We start from the raw sequence: 14,981 nt of genomic DNA, 5'->3' as shown, positions 1-14,981 counted from the left end.
TTAAGTGGACAGAAGTGACTGAACTAGGATAACTGTAGCCAGAGGTGCATTTACTGGGAAGCTGCTAAGGAAGACTGCATCTACCAGGAAACACACAACATTCAGTGATATTCTAGGAACTACTTGGTTACTCTCCCTTGTCATCAGCATTGATAGGTTTATGTAGAAAATAAAGTCTCTAAAAACATACAGTAATGTAATGAAAGGAATGCATTGTTATAAAGACATTTATGGTGGATTTTTACCACTGCAATACATTTAATTCTATCAGCATTAACTTTGTGGGGTTTCTACAACGTGATACATGCAAAGTAAGTCTGTGACAAGAGATGAGAAAAGGGGAATTCAGACTTCATTAAAACCATTATGAGTTACAGGGTTCTAGTTGCATTAGTGTGCCCAAATCATCCAAATTAGAAATATGACGATGTATCAGCAGGAAAATAATTGTAAGAATTTTTTAAAGTCAGTTTGATTTTTTGTTTGTGGTTTTAGTTTGTCTGGCAGAAGTGAAAGAGCTGACAAATTAAATTTACAAAGCAATTTAAGCCTCTGCTCCTCAGATCCCATTATTTTTCCTCCAAAGGTGATAAAAACTTGTGTTTTTTTCTCATTTGCACTTTGTCACTCTTGGTGAGGATCTCACAATCCCTGAATAGAATCAGAAACAACTACACATTATCTTCACCAAAGAGAAAATAAATTAAAAAAAAAAAGTCTTTGCAACACAGACTGAGGGGAAAAAAATGAGCCAAATCAAGTAACAATCTATACTATAATCAATAAAACAGTTTGAAGCACTAAAGCTTTTTTAAACAAAACTGGCTTACAACTATTTTAAGTTAGTAACAGATCCCACTGTAAAGTAATTTATTTTTTCATTCTATCAACTTCTCCAACCAGGAGGCTTTTTTATTTTAATAAACTAAGGGGGCAAATATGAGGTAATGAACAGGAATTCACCTGATTTGTATGCAAAGGCAATTAAAGGAGTTATTGCTGCCCAAAGTCAATTAAAAATAAAATTCACAATGCATGAGGAATATATATCCATAGTTTAGCTTGCTCTATCTAAAAAAGTATCAGAACAGATTAATACTTGAGTAAGAACATGCTTTCAAAGTTGTCCACAGAATAATCAGTTTCTTGAAAGCTCCTATTTCCCTCTTCACTTCTAAGAGGTGCTGAAATACACAAAGAAATTTTCAACATGGGCTGGGAAGCTGAATTCATTGAGAAACTGACCAAAACAAAGCAGATCAGCTTGTATGTTTCTAGGAGTAGAATTTCCAAAGATAACAACATGAGACTAGTGGAGTTTTGATGCTAGAAGTGAGCTCACTAAGCACTTTGTTTCACTGCTGGACAGAGAAAATGTCAGAGGAGGCTCTCCAAGATCCAACACTGCTGAAGTGAACAACTTATTTGCTCGAGTAATCAGAGCTACAGGGGCTTACATTTCTTTAGTAAGCAGCAGATCAATTACTGTGCACTTTAGATTTCTGACCTCCTGAGTCTTTCACATAGAGAATGTGATCATCTCTTAAAGATGAGAAACATCAAGACAGCACTTTGGTCTTCTCTTGATAACCTCCTTTTGCTACAGCAAGTTGGAAGGGCATAACTAAGAGCAACATGTTTTCTCAACAAATTCAAATTAGGGCACCTAACATTCCTGTTTTAAAAATAATCTCTTCACATTTGAGGGTGGTTGTGCTAGAAAGAATAAATATATTAAGCCACCTTTTCACCCAGATTTGCTCAGCCCTCCTTGCACTCTGGTCTAAAGATGCCTCAAACCAGTGACCAAAGGAAACCCCAGATAGTGCAGGTGTCCTCTTTCCAAATCATGAGAAGCAGGCTAGCAGATCTCTGCTCCCATCCCTGTGAGTCAGCACACAGAATGAAACCAGACAGGAGGGGACACAGGGCTAAACCCCATCAGGCAAGAGCAGATCAGGGTGTGAGTGTCACAGCCCCCGCTCACCCCCACGGAAACACGCTCCCAGAGCCATTGGGAAACAATGAGCCAGGAAAGCCAGAGCGGAGAGTCACCTCTGCAGGTAAAAGTTACAGATCTTCTGTGCACCCACACAGAGGAAACCAAGCACACCACTGCTAACCAGTACTTGTCACACCTAAATTCTGGTCAGTGTGATTTCAGAGGTATTAATTGACAAAATGGTCCCAGGTAACAAATTCACAGAGGCAGAGAACTCTGTGACAGATGAATGAGCATTGCTTTGAAGAGAGACTTCATATCCCTCACATCCCAAAAAGGTACATCACAAAGTCAGCTTCACAGTTTTTATTTTAAAAAAATCTAGAAAACAATGGCTTTCTGTAACAAAAATATAAGTTTGTTGGCTGGCTTGATTTTTTCATGCATTTCAGTACCTTCCAAAATACCTGGTTTGCCAGCTAGCTGATGTTTCCCTAGGTCTCAAAGAAATCAAGGGGCCTACTGGTTTTGCTATGGCTCCAAAATTTGGATTTTGTTCTCACATATCCAGGTAAAGTGTCCTTACTACCAAACTGCTGGCTATGTCATGACATCCAACAGCTAATAAAACAATGTGGGGCACAAGCATGACCTTTAGCCTCCCAAATGCAGGCAGGTGTGCTGAAACGGTTGAGGAATCTTCTCAGAGAGGTCAGGGTTGCTGTTTCACTTGTAGAAAGAGTGAGAACACAGTTTCAAAAATTTCCAATGCCAGAAAATCTCTCCTGTCTATCTGGGAAATGAAGATCCAAGAAAATGCAGTCCACAGATCAAATTCTCTTAATCTAAAATCAAGTGTACTCTAAATCATGCTGAAGTTTTTGGTCCTCTTTTCTCCAAAATGGAACAAAAGAGGAATCATATGAATCAAAGAGCTTTTACATTTTTAATTATTCTGCTGAACCTCTTTGCACTGCTACCACAAAATACACCTCCAGCACACCACTCAATAGGCTACACTAGAAACAAAGTAAAATTTAAAATGTTCATGAACAACTTCCCCTCACACAAGCATCTGAATTCTAAATTATTCACCAGAATTTCCTTTTGAACCTCATGTCTATATATGTGAGCACTCTGTTTAGTCCAGGGCATTGTCAAGTGGACTCCAAGTACCTTTAATCACTTCCTCATACCTGAAGAATCCATGAAACCTCTGATCTGCACTTTATTTTTGTCACTACTGCCATTCCCCTGTATTGAGATTTTCATCCAAACAATCTAGGGCACTACACTCTTAATGCAAAAATATTCCAAAACAAATATTTATCATAACCCAAGAAGATAACACTGAAAAACATTAAACAGACACTGCACACAAGTATTTAGTGACCACTGAAACTTGCATGTAGCAAAGAATATCAAAACCAAAATGACTGAAATGCAAACAGCATAAAAAACCAGTATGACTTCTGCCTCACCTTTTCTTGTTACTGAGCTTTAAATTATTAAATGCTCTCACTTCCTGGTCTGTCAGAAACCACATTGTTTTACAGTCAGAGCTGCTCACTCAAAGGAAGGAGGAGGGACAACAATTGTTTTTAGAGATGTTTTAAGACCTCTGGTAATAGCAGAATATCTTTGTAAACTTGAGGGTTTTTCTACTAATATTTGATCTCCTGCATCAAGGAAACATTACTTACTAGTCTACTTGCTTTAAATCAGGCAATTTAAAGCAACTGGCCCAAAAAGTTCAGTGGTATATATTAAATTTGTAGTTTCAACAAGGAAAAGTTGTATCCTCAATCTTTGATGAGAGTTATGAAATATTAGATACAGCCACACAGCATTCAAAAAATAGCAGCTGAGTCCCTAATTCATTAATTTAAAAGGACACAAACCATATTCTGGTCTTGTGGTCTTCCCAAAAAGCAGACTGTGTAAAACATGTTTGAATTAACTACTCCCTGACATCCTCACCCCCTGCACATGAACATGAAAGTTCTACCTACTTCCGAAACCAACAGGAAGCAAGAAGGGATGTAAACATCTTTGGAAAACTGCTTTGACTTAAAACAGTGTGTGTTTTTTGATGACAGTTTGAGTTACTAAATTAACACTTAACTTTCTTGTTGAGTAAACGTTAAATGTTTAAACATAACAATACATTTCTCATTTCTAAATAAAGCAACAATTTCTCTGAGGAAAACGAAGGAGGAGGATGCTTACAGCTGATTCAAGTATAAGAGTATCTATGAAGAGGCTGATATGCTTTTTTCCCAGCTTTTGAGGTAAGTAAAAAGAATATGGTTGAAATCCAGCATGGTGAAAAAAAAATATTAACAGAAAAACAGCATCAAAAACCCTGCAGATTCTTCTGCACACTCATGCTGTTTTCTCCCCTCATTCAGGCAATCAACTTACCAGGTTAAACACGGTATCGACTATATCTCTGTTGGACACTTCACCAACTTCCACCAGTCCTGTCAGCACAGCAAATTTCATCTTAATGCCTCGGATGGGGACTCCTGGATTCAAAGGCTGCAGCACACTTCCCCCTTCAGCAGCATTTCCTTCTCTTCCCGCTCCTCCTCCTCCATCATCACCTGTTGGCTGAACAACTTGTTTGCCTTCACTCGCCATGGCCAGTTCACCGCAGGCTACGGCTTCCAGCGCCAGCTCCACACGCTCGCCGCTCCGGGAAGCGCTGCCCAGCCGGGAAGGTGAGCGGCGGCCTCTGCTTCCTTCCCTTGGGCTCCGGTTCCCGAGGAAAGCGGCGTCCGGCGGGGGAGGGCGTCAGGCGGCCGGGGAGGACGCGCCCTGGAAATCGCGGCTCTCTCCTCGGCAGAAGGCGTCTGTCAGAGCGCTGCCCCCGGGCAGGTGTCCGCAGCCCTGAAGGACAGCCCGAGTGTGTTTCAGCCCGCGCTCCCTCAGGCGCTGCCCACAGCCCGCGCGTCCCGGCCCCTGCCCCGCTCCCGGCGGGAGCCGCCCTGGGAGCGCTCGCGCCTCTCCCCGCGGAAGTGCTCCCGGACCCGCCGCGCTCCGAGCCCCCACCTCACGGGTTTAATCTGCTTTTTTCTCTTTTTTTTTCTTTTTACCAAGAGGGAACGCGTTCCTCCTTCCCGCCCGGCTGCTGCCCGCCGCGGCCCCAGCTCTGTGGGGCACGGCCCCGGGCAGGTGCAGCGCCCCGCCAAGTTCGCACTCACCGCGGGCTGCGCAGGGGGCGCGGGCTGCCCGACGCGCGGCTCCGGGGCCGGAGGCGACTGCACTGCCCGGCTGCGGGCCGGGCTGGGCTGCGCCGGCCGCTACTCCGCCCGCCCAAAGGCGCCTCAAGTTCCAGCCGCCGCTGCTCCCGCCGCTGCTGCCGCCGCCTCACAGCGCGGTCCAGGTCAGCCCCATCTCCTTCCTGCCGGCGCTGCCGCTCGCTGCCGCCATGACAGCGCGGAGCCCCCGGAGCGCCTGCGCGGGCCGGGCGCGGGCGGGGCCCGGCGCGGGGCGGGAGGCGCGTGCTGCGCACGCCCAGGTGAGCGCAGGTGAGCGCAGGTGAGCCCGAGCCGCGCCCTGGCCCTCGTCCCCCTCACGCCCCTCATGCCCGGGGACGCCGCTCACCTGTGGGGATGCAGCGCCCGCGTGGGCCGGACGGCCTGAAGGCTGTGTGCAATAACTTGTCCCAGACTATTGCACTGTTCACAGAATTGGTAGGGAAGGGGCCTCCGGAGATCATGGGATCCATTCCCCCCGCCAAGGCAGGGTCACCTGGAGCAGGTGGCACGTCCAGGTGGGTCTGGAATGTCTCCAGAGAGGGAGAGTCCTCCCTGAACAGATCCCACTCTGTCACCCTCAGTATAAAGTTCCTCCTCATGCTGAGGTTGAACTTCTAGTATTTTAGCTTATGCCCATTAGTCCTGTTCCTGTTGCTGGGCACTTCTGAAAAGAGTCTGGCACCATCCTCTGGGCACCCACCTTTGTGATATTTATGTGCAGTAATGGGATCCCCTTCGGTCTTCTCCAGACTGAAGATATCACGGCTCCCACAGTCTCCCCATGAGAGAGATGCTCCAGACCCCTCGTGATCTTCGTGTCCCTTCCCTGGACCCCCTCCAGCAGCTCCTTATCTCTTGTCCTGAGGAGCCCAGAACCACACACAGCCCTCCAGACGTGGCCTCACTAGGGCTGAGTTCTGTAGCTGTTCAATAACTGAAGTCTGCCCTTCTTGAAGCAATTTTCTTTTTCTTTTCGGAGGGGTGGTTTTGGAGAAAGGGGGGGGGGGGGGGCGGGGGGAGAGATTGGGTTTTTTTTAAGAATCACAGAAACCCAGTGCGAGCAGCGGGCCCCCAGGCGGGCGCTCGGCGTTCGCGGACCCTCTCCGGAGGAAAGGCGCAGCTGTGCGGGAGCGGAGGTTGTTTGGATGGTCCAGCTCCGGCTCCTGCTGCTGCCAGAACGATCCCGGCGAGCCGGGTGAGTCGCTTCTGCCACCCAAACCTCCAGCATGGGCGGGCGCGCTGTCCTTCCTCCTCCTCCTCCTGCTGCTGCTGCTCCCTGGAGAGCGCAATGTGGGCCATGAGAGACGCCACCCAGATGTGACGAGCTGAGGGAAAAAGGGAGCAGGATGAGGGAAGGAAAACTCGCTCTCTTCCTTCAGGTGAAAAGCCTGTGGCGGCGGCGCCGGCTGTTTGGGTTTCTCAGAGCCGCGGTCACAGCCGCGCCCCAGCCCCAAAAAAGTCTCCCCAAAGGGGCGGCAGTGCCAAAGCCCGGTGCCCCGATGTCCTGCACGTACAGCTGGGGTAAAGCACGAGAAGTGCTGCCCTTTTTGTGCTCTCTCCTAGGGTGAGCTATAAATAGGCATCAACCCCATCCTGTGTCTCTTGTTTGACCTTTTACTTGAATTTATTTGATATTAATCGGAGTATCTGTTAATAAAAGAGTGGGACGGTCTGCTCGTCCGAGCTCTTCTTTCAAGGAGTCTTCAACTGTGCGTTTTTAAGGAGGCTGCCTGTGTTAGTAAGGATTAGACACACTCCTAAAGGCTGTAGGGTCTTGTACCAGCTGTTTAACACACAAACAAGTGTTTGAGGTTTGTTAATAAAGTATCACAGCCAACATGACAGCATCAAGGATTTCCAGTAGAAGGATCATCTCAGGGATGTGAACGTAACCTGCAGACAGATATGGAAAACAAATATAAGCAGATGTACCTTTTAACCCTTCACATCCTCTCTGACATAAAAAGCTGTCATTTATGTAATTCTATGGAGGGGGAGGGAATGAATCTTTAAATGGTAAAAATTTCTGTGTTTTGAGATCTAGCATTAAAGAATTTCCAAGGAGGACAACTGGCATTTGTATGGGAAATAAAACCTGATACTGCACCATGTTCGGGATGGAACCATTTGAATGTACCCCTCCCCTCCCTGACTGTGTTTACACAGACAAAAAAAGGTAGAAGCAAATTCAAACCGCAGTTTTTCTGGAAAATGCTTTTCTGAAGCGATCTGCAATGTTCTTTATAAGCATACTATATATTATTGCAATTATTTAATATTAATTATTATACTAACTGTATTATTACTATTAATATTATTATCAACATCGTATAAAATTTTAACTTGCCTGTGGCCCAGTTTGAGAATGCCATATTTAGTATGTGTAGGTATCAAATTTCCCACAGTTTTGGGGCAAAAAGTATGAGACACTCAAGACAAGACACATTCCATTATGCCTGTTCCATTCTCTTCCTACGTAATTTTCTCACATCGTTACTTTTATCTATAGAGAACATGTCAAGACTAGAACATTTCATAGCTGCTCTCCTCTTTGAATTTCCAAGTCCTAAGAAAAGACTAAGCTCCTTTCTTTCCATTTCTCATTTTCCTTCGTTACATACATACATATACATTATTAGGGAGAGATGGTAGTCTCTAATTTGAGCAGCAAACATCTGCAGTTTCTTCCTCAGAATGAGAAATGTTTAGGACTGTAATGTTGACATGGTCAGTCTCTGTAAAGCTACAGTGTCTTGTGTGGCTACACACACGCTGTGTAATCTTGACATTTTAATCTTAGTGTTTGCTGCTGCCAGCATTTCCCATGCATGTTTTGGATTCCTTACACCTACTGCTTGATCTTCCCTGTCTTTCTGAGTCACCTGTAGTTTGCTGAAGTATTACCTTCCCTCTTGTAAGGGACATACCATTTTTATTTGAGCCTTTAAGCTGGCTAAGTACACAAACATGTTAGTTTTATCTGCCTGCTTTTAAGTATACCCTCTCTCCACAGCCTTTAAGGTTTCCATCAGGCTATTTTCCACCAGGCAAAAGCAAAAATGAAATAATGTTTCAAATTTTTTCCATACCTAGTGACTTGGAGTATGTGTTCTGTTTGTGGCCTCTCTTGTTATCCAAAGAGAATGTAACATTTATTGTTAATATTTTTCTGCTTTCTTCTTTGTTTTAACATCTCACTAGAAAGAAAATACATAAAATACAATAATTGCAAAAATCCAACTTAATGGATTTCAGATGTTTTCATCTAAACTGCCTACTCCAATAGCCAGCAAGTCCAGCTTGCCAGGAAAAGCAGCACTGTCACGTTGAATTCTGTCAGATCTTCCTGTATTTCCTTACAGATAAGTAAATACTCCCTGAGTGGCCTTGATTGTTAAAGGCAGTGGGGTATGTGCATGAGTAAGGCCAGTAAAGTTCAGAAGACTGCCAGTTCAGAGTTCCATAGACAATTGTTTAAAAATGATTTTTCAACCAGCTAAAATCAGTGTTAAATTCTTCAGCTGACCTGTTGATCTCAGTTTGAGCTGGGTTTATGTTCAAGCAACCATGCCAAAAACCCATCACCAAAGATCTGGAGAAACAGACTAGACTGGATTAAAAAAAGTTATTTAAAAGATAGCTGAGAGTTAAAAGCAAACCCTGTGGTCCTGAGCTCCCCAAGTGTGGTTACACATCCAGTGCTGGTTCTGCCTCCCACAAGCAAACTGAAAGTGTTGTGCTAAGGGAATAGAAAAAGGACAGAAGTTTTCTGTAAACCTTACACCCCAAAAGAAAAATCAGAAAGTGTGGATTAAAAATTGACTTAAACCCCATCTTAGGAATGAACTCCACAAGATCTTATGGAAAGTACAAGCAAAGTCTCTGGGCCCCATTTGAAGAAAAAATTATACTTTCTCTTTAAATAACCTTGAAGTATTACCGTGGGTGCTGGTTTAGAAGCTTTGTTCAAACCTTCTGAACCCTCTATTTGTCACTGGTCAGACCCTTTGGGGATGCTGTGTCCAGTTCTGGGCTCCTCAGTACAAAGGCTCCTGGGCACACTGGAGCAGGTCCTGGAGCAGCCCCAGAGATGGTGACGAGACTCAAGCATCTGGCAGGAGGAGAGCCTGAGGGAGCCAGGCATAGAAGCCCTGGGGGTCATTTCAATGTGCATTAATAGCTGGTGGAGAAGTAAAGTACAGCAGCTGAGGAACAGACCCATGGCCAGCTCCATTGCATCTCTTGTAAGAGTAATTTTTGGCAGCTGGAGTCATTACCCTTTAAATTGCTGCAGATAAATCTGAGCAGTGCACAGGAATCAGATCTTTTAAGTAAAAGCTCCCATTTAGTTCATAAAGGAGAAGAAAGCAAGGGTCCACAATACCTCATAACTTTCTTCTGCTTTCACAGTGCAAGTAAATTTTGTGGGGTCTGAGGGGGTTTCATGACACCTAGTAACATCAAAAAAAAGTTTTAAACTAAGTATACTTCAGCAGTTTAATACTCTGCCTTTAAGCAAAATGAGGGAAGAGAAGTAATACATGATTTTATAACTTTTTATGACCAAATGCTTCTTAATCTCAAGCAATGGATGAGAAGAAATGGCTGCAGGTTGTGCCAGGGAGGTTTAGATTGGATATTAGGATCAAAGGGTTATCCAGCATTGGAGCAGGCTGCCCAGGGAAGTGGTGGAGTCACCCATCCCTGGAAGTATTTAGGAGATGTGTGAATGTGGCACTTGGGGACATGGCTTAGGGGTGAGATTGGCAGTGCTGGGTTGATGGTTGGACTCCATGATTTAAGAGCGATTTTTCCAGCCTAAATGATTCTATGATTTAGAGCTTCTTTAAAAATCCTTTACTATTTTAATATCCTGGATATTAAAATTCAAATGAAAAAGCCTCTTTTAAATATGGTTCACCTTAAATATGACAGGTCTCCTCAGTTTCTACAGAGAGCATAGTACATCAAGAGAGCAATGTCATCCCAAAGCAAAGATCAGCCTTGCCTAAAGAGAAAGCTTGCTTTCTTTTTGATTGGCTGTGAAGGTTTTTGCAGTATGTGTTTGATGGCATTATTTCATTTTTTGATATATTTTGGTGCATTTTTATAATGTAGGATTTTAAATTTTTATAATGTACTTTTTAAAATGCAGATGGTGATTTTTTTCTCATTTTTCTTTACAAGGGTAATCAGTCTAACTCCTAATTTGTCTGCATCAGTCTGCATCATGTGTTCATGATTGGTAGATTGCTGCTATCAGTGTTCTTAAAAATACAGAATTAATAAATGAATGTTTAATGAGTCTCAGCTAGGTGGCATTGGAAAATGCATTTCCATTCTCTAAGGAATTTATGCAGGCACTGAGCTGAAAAAACTGCTTTGCCTTGTTTCTTTGGTTCTCTTAACCTAGAAGGAGTCTTCAAAATGTCATTGTAATTCCTTACACTATGCAGGTTATATCAGGAAATGTCTCATGAAGTTTTACCACAGCAAATTCTGAATAAATTTATGGAACACCTCATTATGTACTACTCTTAATGAGCAGTTCTTACTTTTCCTTTAGTTCTGCACCATTATTTTGTTAGCCTTTTTCTTCCACTCACACATTTGTAGCTGCTCCCAACCCTTCCCTCATCACATTCAGCTTGCACTGCTGTTGTTTTTAACATACTGTTCAAACTGTCCAGCCAAGCCTGGTCCAAAAGAAGCATAAGATCCAGAAATAACTCCATATTCGAGTTTTGAGAGGGATTATGAGAGGTTTTCTGCATAAAACTCTCGTATGATCTCAGTGGATGTTTTGAAATCCCCAACAAATTGCTTCTCACAGAGGCTGGATTAAGATCTGTGGAGTAAATGCAGTTGCTGGCCTGTGCTACATCACAGCAAGGAATGAGTAACAAAAGCTTGAATGATTGCTATTATTATTTAAAAACAGCTCCCAGTTGGTAGATATGGTGATGCTTCAGTCTTTCAGTTCTGTTGTACAGATTGAACTACAAAGGTGAGAGATGCTCCTGTAATGGACACAGGAGCCATATGATCCCCCTCTGGCTTTTAGTACTCCTCTAGATCACAACACTGAATCAAAAACAGAAGAGAACAGACAAGCCTGAGGATTTTGGCAAAGTTATTTTTTTCCCAGAGACCACATAGCAACTGGTGGCTACACAAAAAGGAAAAAAAATAAGGGGGAGATTGTGTCTCTGAAAATTCGTGCTGTATTTGGTTTTCTTTTTTTTTTAATAGCTTATGTACATTTGGGATGCTATATTGATTTTGGCTCACCAGAAACCTTTCTATTATAGCTACTAATTCCTTATATTTTTCTGTCACACATATATTTTTGCTACCTCATTTTATTTTCAATGTAGCTCCTCCCGAATTGATGCTTTTTTAGGATTCAGAAGGAGGAGGCTCTGTGGGAGGGAGGAAATTTAATAGGGCTTTGTGTAGGACGATGGGCAGGTCAAGGAAGAAAAGGTGATCACATTTTAGAAGGAAGGAGAAGGACAATATCAAAATAATGAGGTGAATTAAATAGAGGATGGAACAGCAGAAAGTGGAAGGAATGGAGACAAAGAGCCTGTTTTAGAGAAACAGGAATCAATGGCAAGGAAACGCCCAGGGAGACAGTCCATACAGAGCAGTAATGAATCTGTTCCTGCTTTAGGAACAGAATGGAAACAGGAATAAAATATTTAGAAGATTGCAGTTTTACCAACCTTCAGTGTCTTTCATTAGATTATTAGAAGACATGCACCAAGGAACATTCTTTTACTTATTTACCTGAGGAGTCACAAAGTGATCAAGGATTGTCTGACCATTGTCTGACTGGATTAGCTTTGGTGTTTTACATATTAAGTCACTCAAACTGCCTACTTTGCAAAGCAGCCTGGTGCTCTGAAACAGTAGCTTATTGTTAAGCATCAGGCACTGTGGAAGCCAGCATTTCCTGAAGATACAAATCTTTTACATAATCCTTTCTGTATTATCCCCTATATGCTGTACCCATTAAATTTATGAAACCAGTGATTTGCCACTGATCCAATTACTCCAGTTAGCACCAACTGAAAATAAAAAAAGTACTTGCACCTCAAAATTCTGTAAACATCTAGCTAATTCAGGGGAGATAGGAGATCAGAAGAAAATCTGTAGCAGGGACCCTATATTAGGGTATGGAATTAAGGCAAAATGAGGAGATAGAATTAAGGAAGAATTAATTGAGCAAAGTTGGATCTAAACAATCTGCATTGCATGATGTCCATCTTGGTTTGATAACACTTGACCAGATGTGTAATACATTGATAAGAAGTACTACTGATGTTGCAGCAATTCATCTGTGGAAGGAGCAGGAAGGGACACGAAGCCAGTCCCAGCTGTTACCTCAATGACTGGTCTGTGTGAAATTCATCTTCTTTATGTTGATAAGAGATGAACTGTGCGATGAGTTGATGGAGTTGTGTGGCGATTTAAATATGATGGCAAGTGATCACCCCAAATGTTATTAGTAAAAGCAAGACTATTGTTATCTCTGCAGCTGCCAGCCACCTACTCACCTGCCTAAGGGATAAACTGATCCATTCCTGTTAATGAGGATTAGACACCATTGCAAAATTATTGATTTACATATGGCCAGATAAATGAAATTAAACTTGTGGTATGTTATTGCAATTTCATTTAAAAGCCCCAGCAGTATCCTAGCACTTGAAAATATTGCAAGAATTCTGACCCAGACTATGATGCACTGCAGCAACGTTATCCTGTCTAGAATTACTTTTCATTACTGCTATCTGTTGCAGAGTTTCACAAAGGTACTTAAGTATTGTTTCACTCTTGCTCTGGTATTACAATCCTAGTAAGTGCAAAAAGGCCCCAAAGACCCAGAGTATTTTTTAAAACTTATTCCAGTAGTTCTCATAAATCCTAAATTCACAGAGAAAATTTCAAAAGAAAACATTCCTGAGAGACTTTGGTTTTCTCACATTCATGCACAGAAGGCTAGAGAGATGTTCAATAGGATTGTTTTAATCAATGAAGACTGTTCTGCATCAGATGAAGAAGCCACATACTTCACATCAGTGAAAAATGCCAAAGGAGGAGGAAAGTTTAGCAATTGATATCATATTTTTTTGATTTTTGGTCTATTTAAGGCATGGACTTCTTTTCATATGGGAAAAGAAGAGAGATGGGAGAATGCTGCAGAAATAATTGCATGACTGTGATTATTTAACAGCCAAGTTGGCACTGGGCATCTTTAGACAGAGCTTCCCAAATCATGGCACGTGCCAGTGGTGGCACACAGACCGCTGCCAAGTGCTGTTCAGGAAAGAGCCAAGAACTGCTGCTGCCTCAGGGGCTTTCAATAGCAACAGCAGGTGCTGCACGTCCTCCTGTTGCCTTATCTATCAAGGGTTCTATCATCATTATAGTGCAAGCATTCCATATCTCCAGAGTTTGGTACCTCCTCGATGTTTCTCACAGGCAGCTCCTCCAAGCACTGACTGTCCTTGGTCCTTGCAGCAGCCATCTGACTCCAGATCCCACCAATCCACTCTTTTATAACACTGTTCTCATTGGCTACGGGTGTGGCCTGTTAACATCAGGCCTGCTCCTGATCTTTAGTAATTGGTTCAGCTGCAACTCTTTGGGAGACAAGATTACATTCTGTACCACCTCCATACTGTATCCCCTGCATCCTCCCCTTTGGGCCTGCCCAGGGATCCCAGAGCACAGAGGCAGAGGCGTCTGTGAAGAACCTGAATCCTCCTGCAGTTAGCACTTTTTGTGTCATTCACTTCCAGACACCTTGTAAATCTGAGGGAAGATGAACAGTCTAGGTTATCCATGTCCTACACTTCGGTCATTCCAAGTGCCCCTGGTAGATATTATTACTTTTTTAAGTACACCTAATTTTGCATCGTAATAATTTTTAAAATTATTTTTAATTGTCTCTTTTTTAAAAATAATGCAATTTTAAATTACTCTGCCAAATTCATCACTAATGGGTTCCCTGTACATTAAAAAGCTAGCTTTCTTCTGCATGTTTCCATTTCTTTGTTATGTTCTTATGAGCTTGCAAATCTGTAAGCACTTTTCTCTGTTTGCAGGCCAATGGGGGAGGTCAGGATGTTTATAAAGACCTGGAATTCAAAAAATTCATTTTGTATTTTAGTTTTGATTACTACCACTTAAGTGTAATGACAACATCCATCCAGTTAAAAGTCCAGCTTCATTGGAAATTGGGGTTTTATTTCCAGTTAAGCACTGCTAATCAAAAATGTATGAATAATGCTTTCATAAGTAAAACAAAAAAAAAAGGTAAAATAGTCTCATAAAATAAAGTAAATAATGGAGAGTGAACAACTTTCTGTTCTAACATGGCCATCTGTCATTTATAAAGACATCACCCCATTAACCTGTCTAATCAACTCCATTCTTTTTTCAAAGTTGGTTAGGTAAGTTTATGAGGAGACGTGGATGTTCTCTTGATTAAATCTGTTGTAAAATGGCGTCCCTGGTGTTCTGCTTGTGTGCATTTACACATATAAAGGTAATTACAAGTACATATCACTACTGTAAATTCCATGCCTGTCATATTACAGTACATGACATTTTCATTTCCTCCTGGTGAAAATGAAATCTGATATTTTCTGTTCAAGCAATAATGACCAATTAGAATTTGTTATTATTAATGTTTACCCAAAAGTACTCCAAGTCATGGGGTGGTTTCCTCCAAAGCAGCTGAATTTATAATGTGGAAAAAAGGGGGC

At 42.4% G+C, this 14,981-nt stretch overlaps 1 protein-coding gene and 1 long non-coding RNA gene across 2 annotated transcripts in view; both read right to left on the bottom strand.

Annotated features, from left to right (window-relative positions):
- Nucleotides 1–5,336, bottom strand: part of LRBA (LPS responsive beige-like anchor protein) — a 372,144-nt gene extending 366,808 nt beyond the window's left edge. The window contains exons 1-2 of the mRNA XM_059469874.1: nt 5,149–5,336; nt 4,367–4,834 (exon numbers count right to left, since the gene is read on the bottom strand). Of these exons, the coding sequence (XP_059325857.1) occupies nt 4,367–4,585 (219 nt within the window). The 5' untranslated portion in view covers nt 4,586–4,834; nt 5,149–5,336. The remainder of the gene's footprint in view (nt 1–4,366; nt 4,835–5,148) is intronic.
- Nucleotides 5,337–6,761: 1,425 nt separating this feature from the next.
- On the bottom strand, nt 6,762–13,728 carry LOC132072099 (uncharacterized). The gene is made up of 3 exons (XR_009418289.1): nt 13,673–13,728; nt 8,295–8,402; nt 6,762–7,098 (listed from the first exon to the last, which is right to left on the bottom strand). It is a non-coding gene; the product is annotated as an uncharacterized LOC132072099 (long non-coding RNA).
- Nucleotides 13,729–14,981: the final 1,253 nt, after the last annotated feature.

The sequence above is a fragment of the Ammospiza nelsoni genome, chromosome 4 (assembly GCF_027579445.1).
Source record: "Ammospiza nelsoni isolate bAmmNel1 chromosome 4, bAmmNel1.pri, whole genome shotgun sequence".
Classification (NCBI taxonomy): domain Eukaryota; kingdom Metazoa; phylum Chordata; class Aves; order Passeriformes; family Passerellidae; genus Ammospiza; species Ammospiza nelsoni.
Note: the sequence above shows the minus strand (reverse complement) of the source record. Positions and strands in the feature narration are given on the sequence as shown.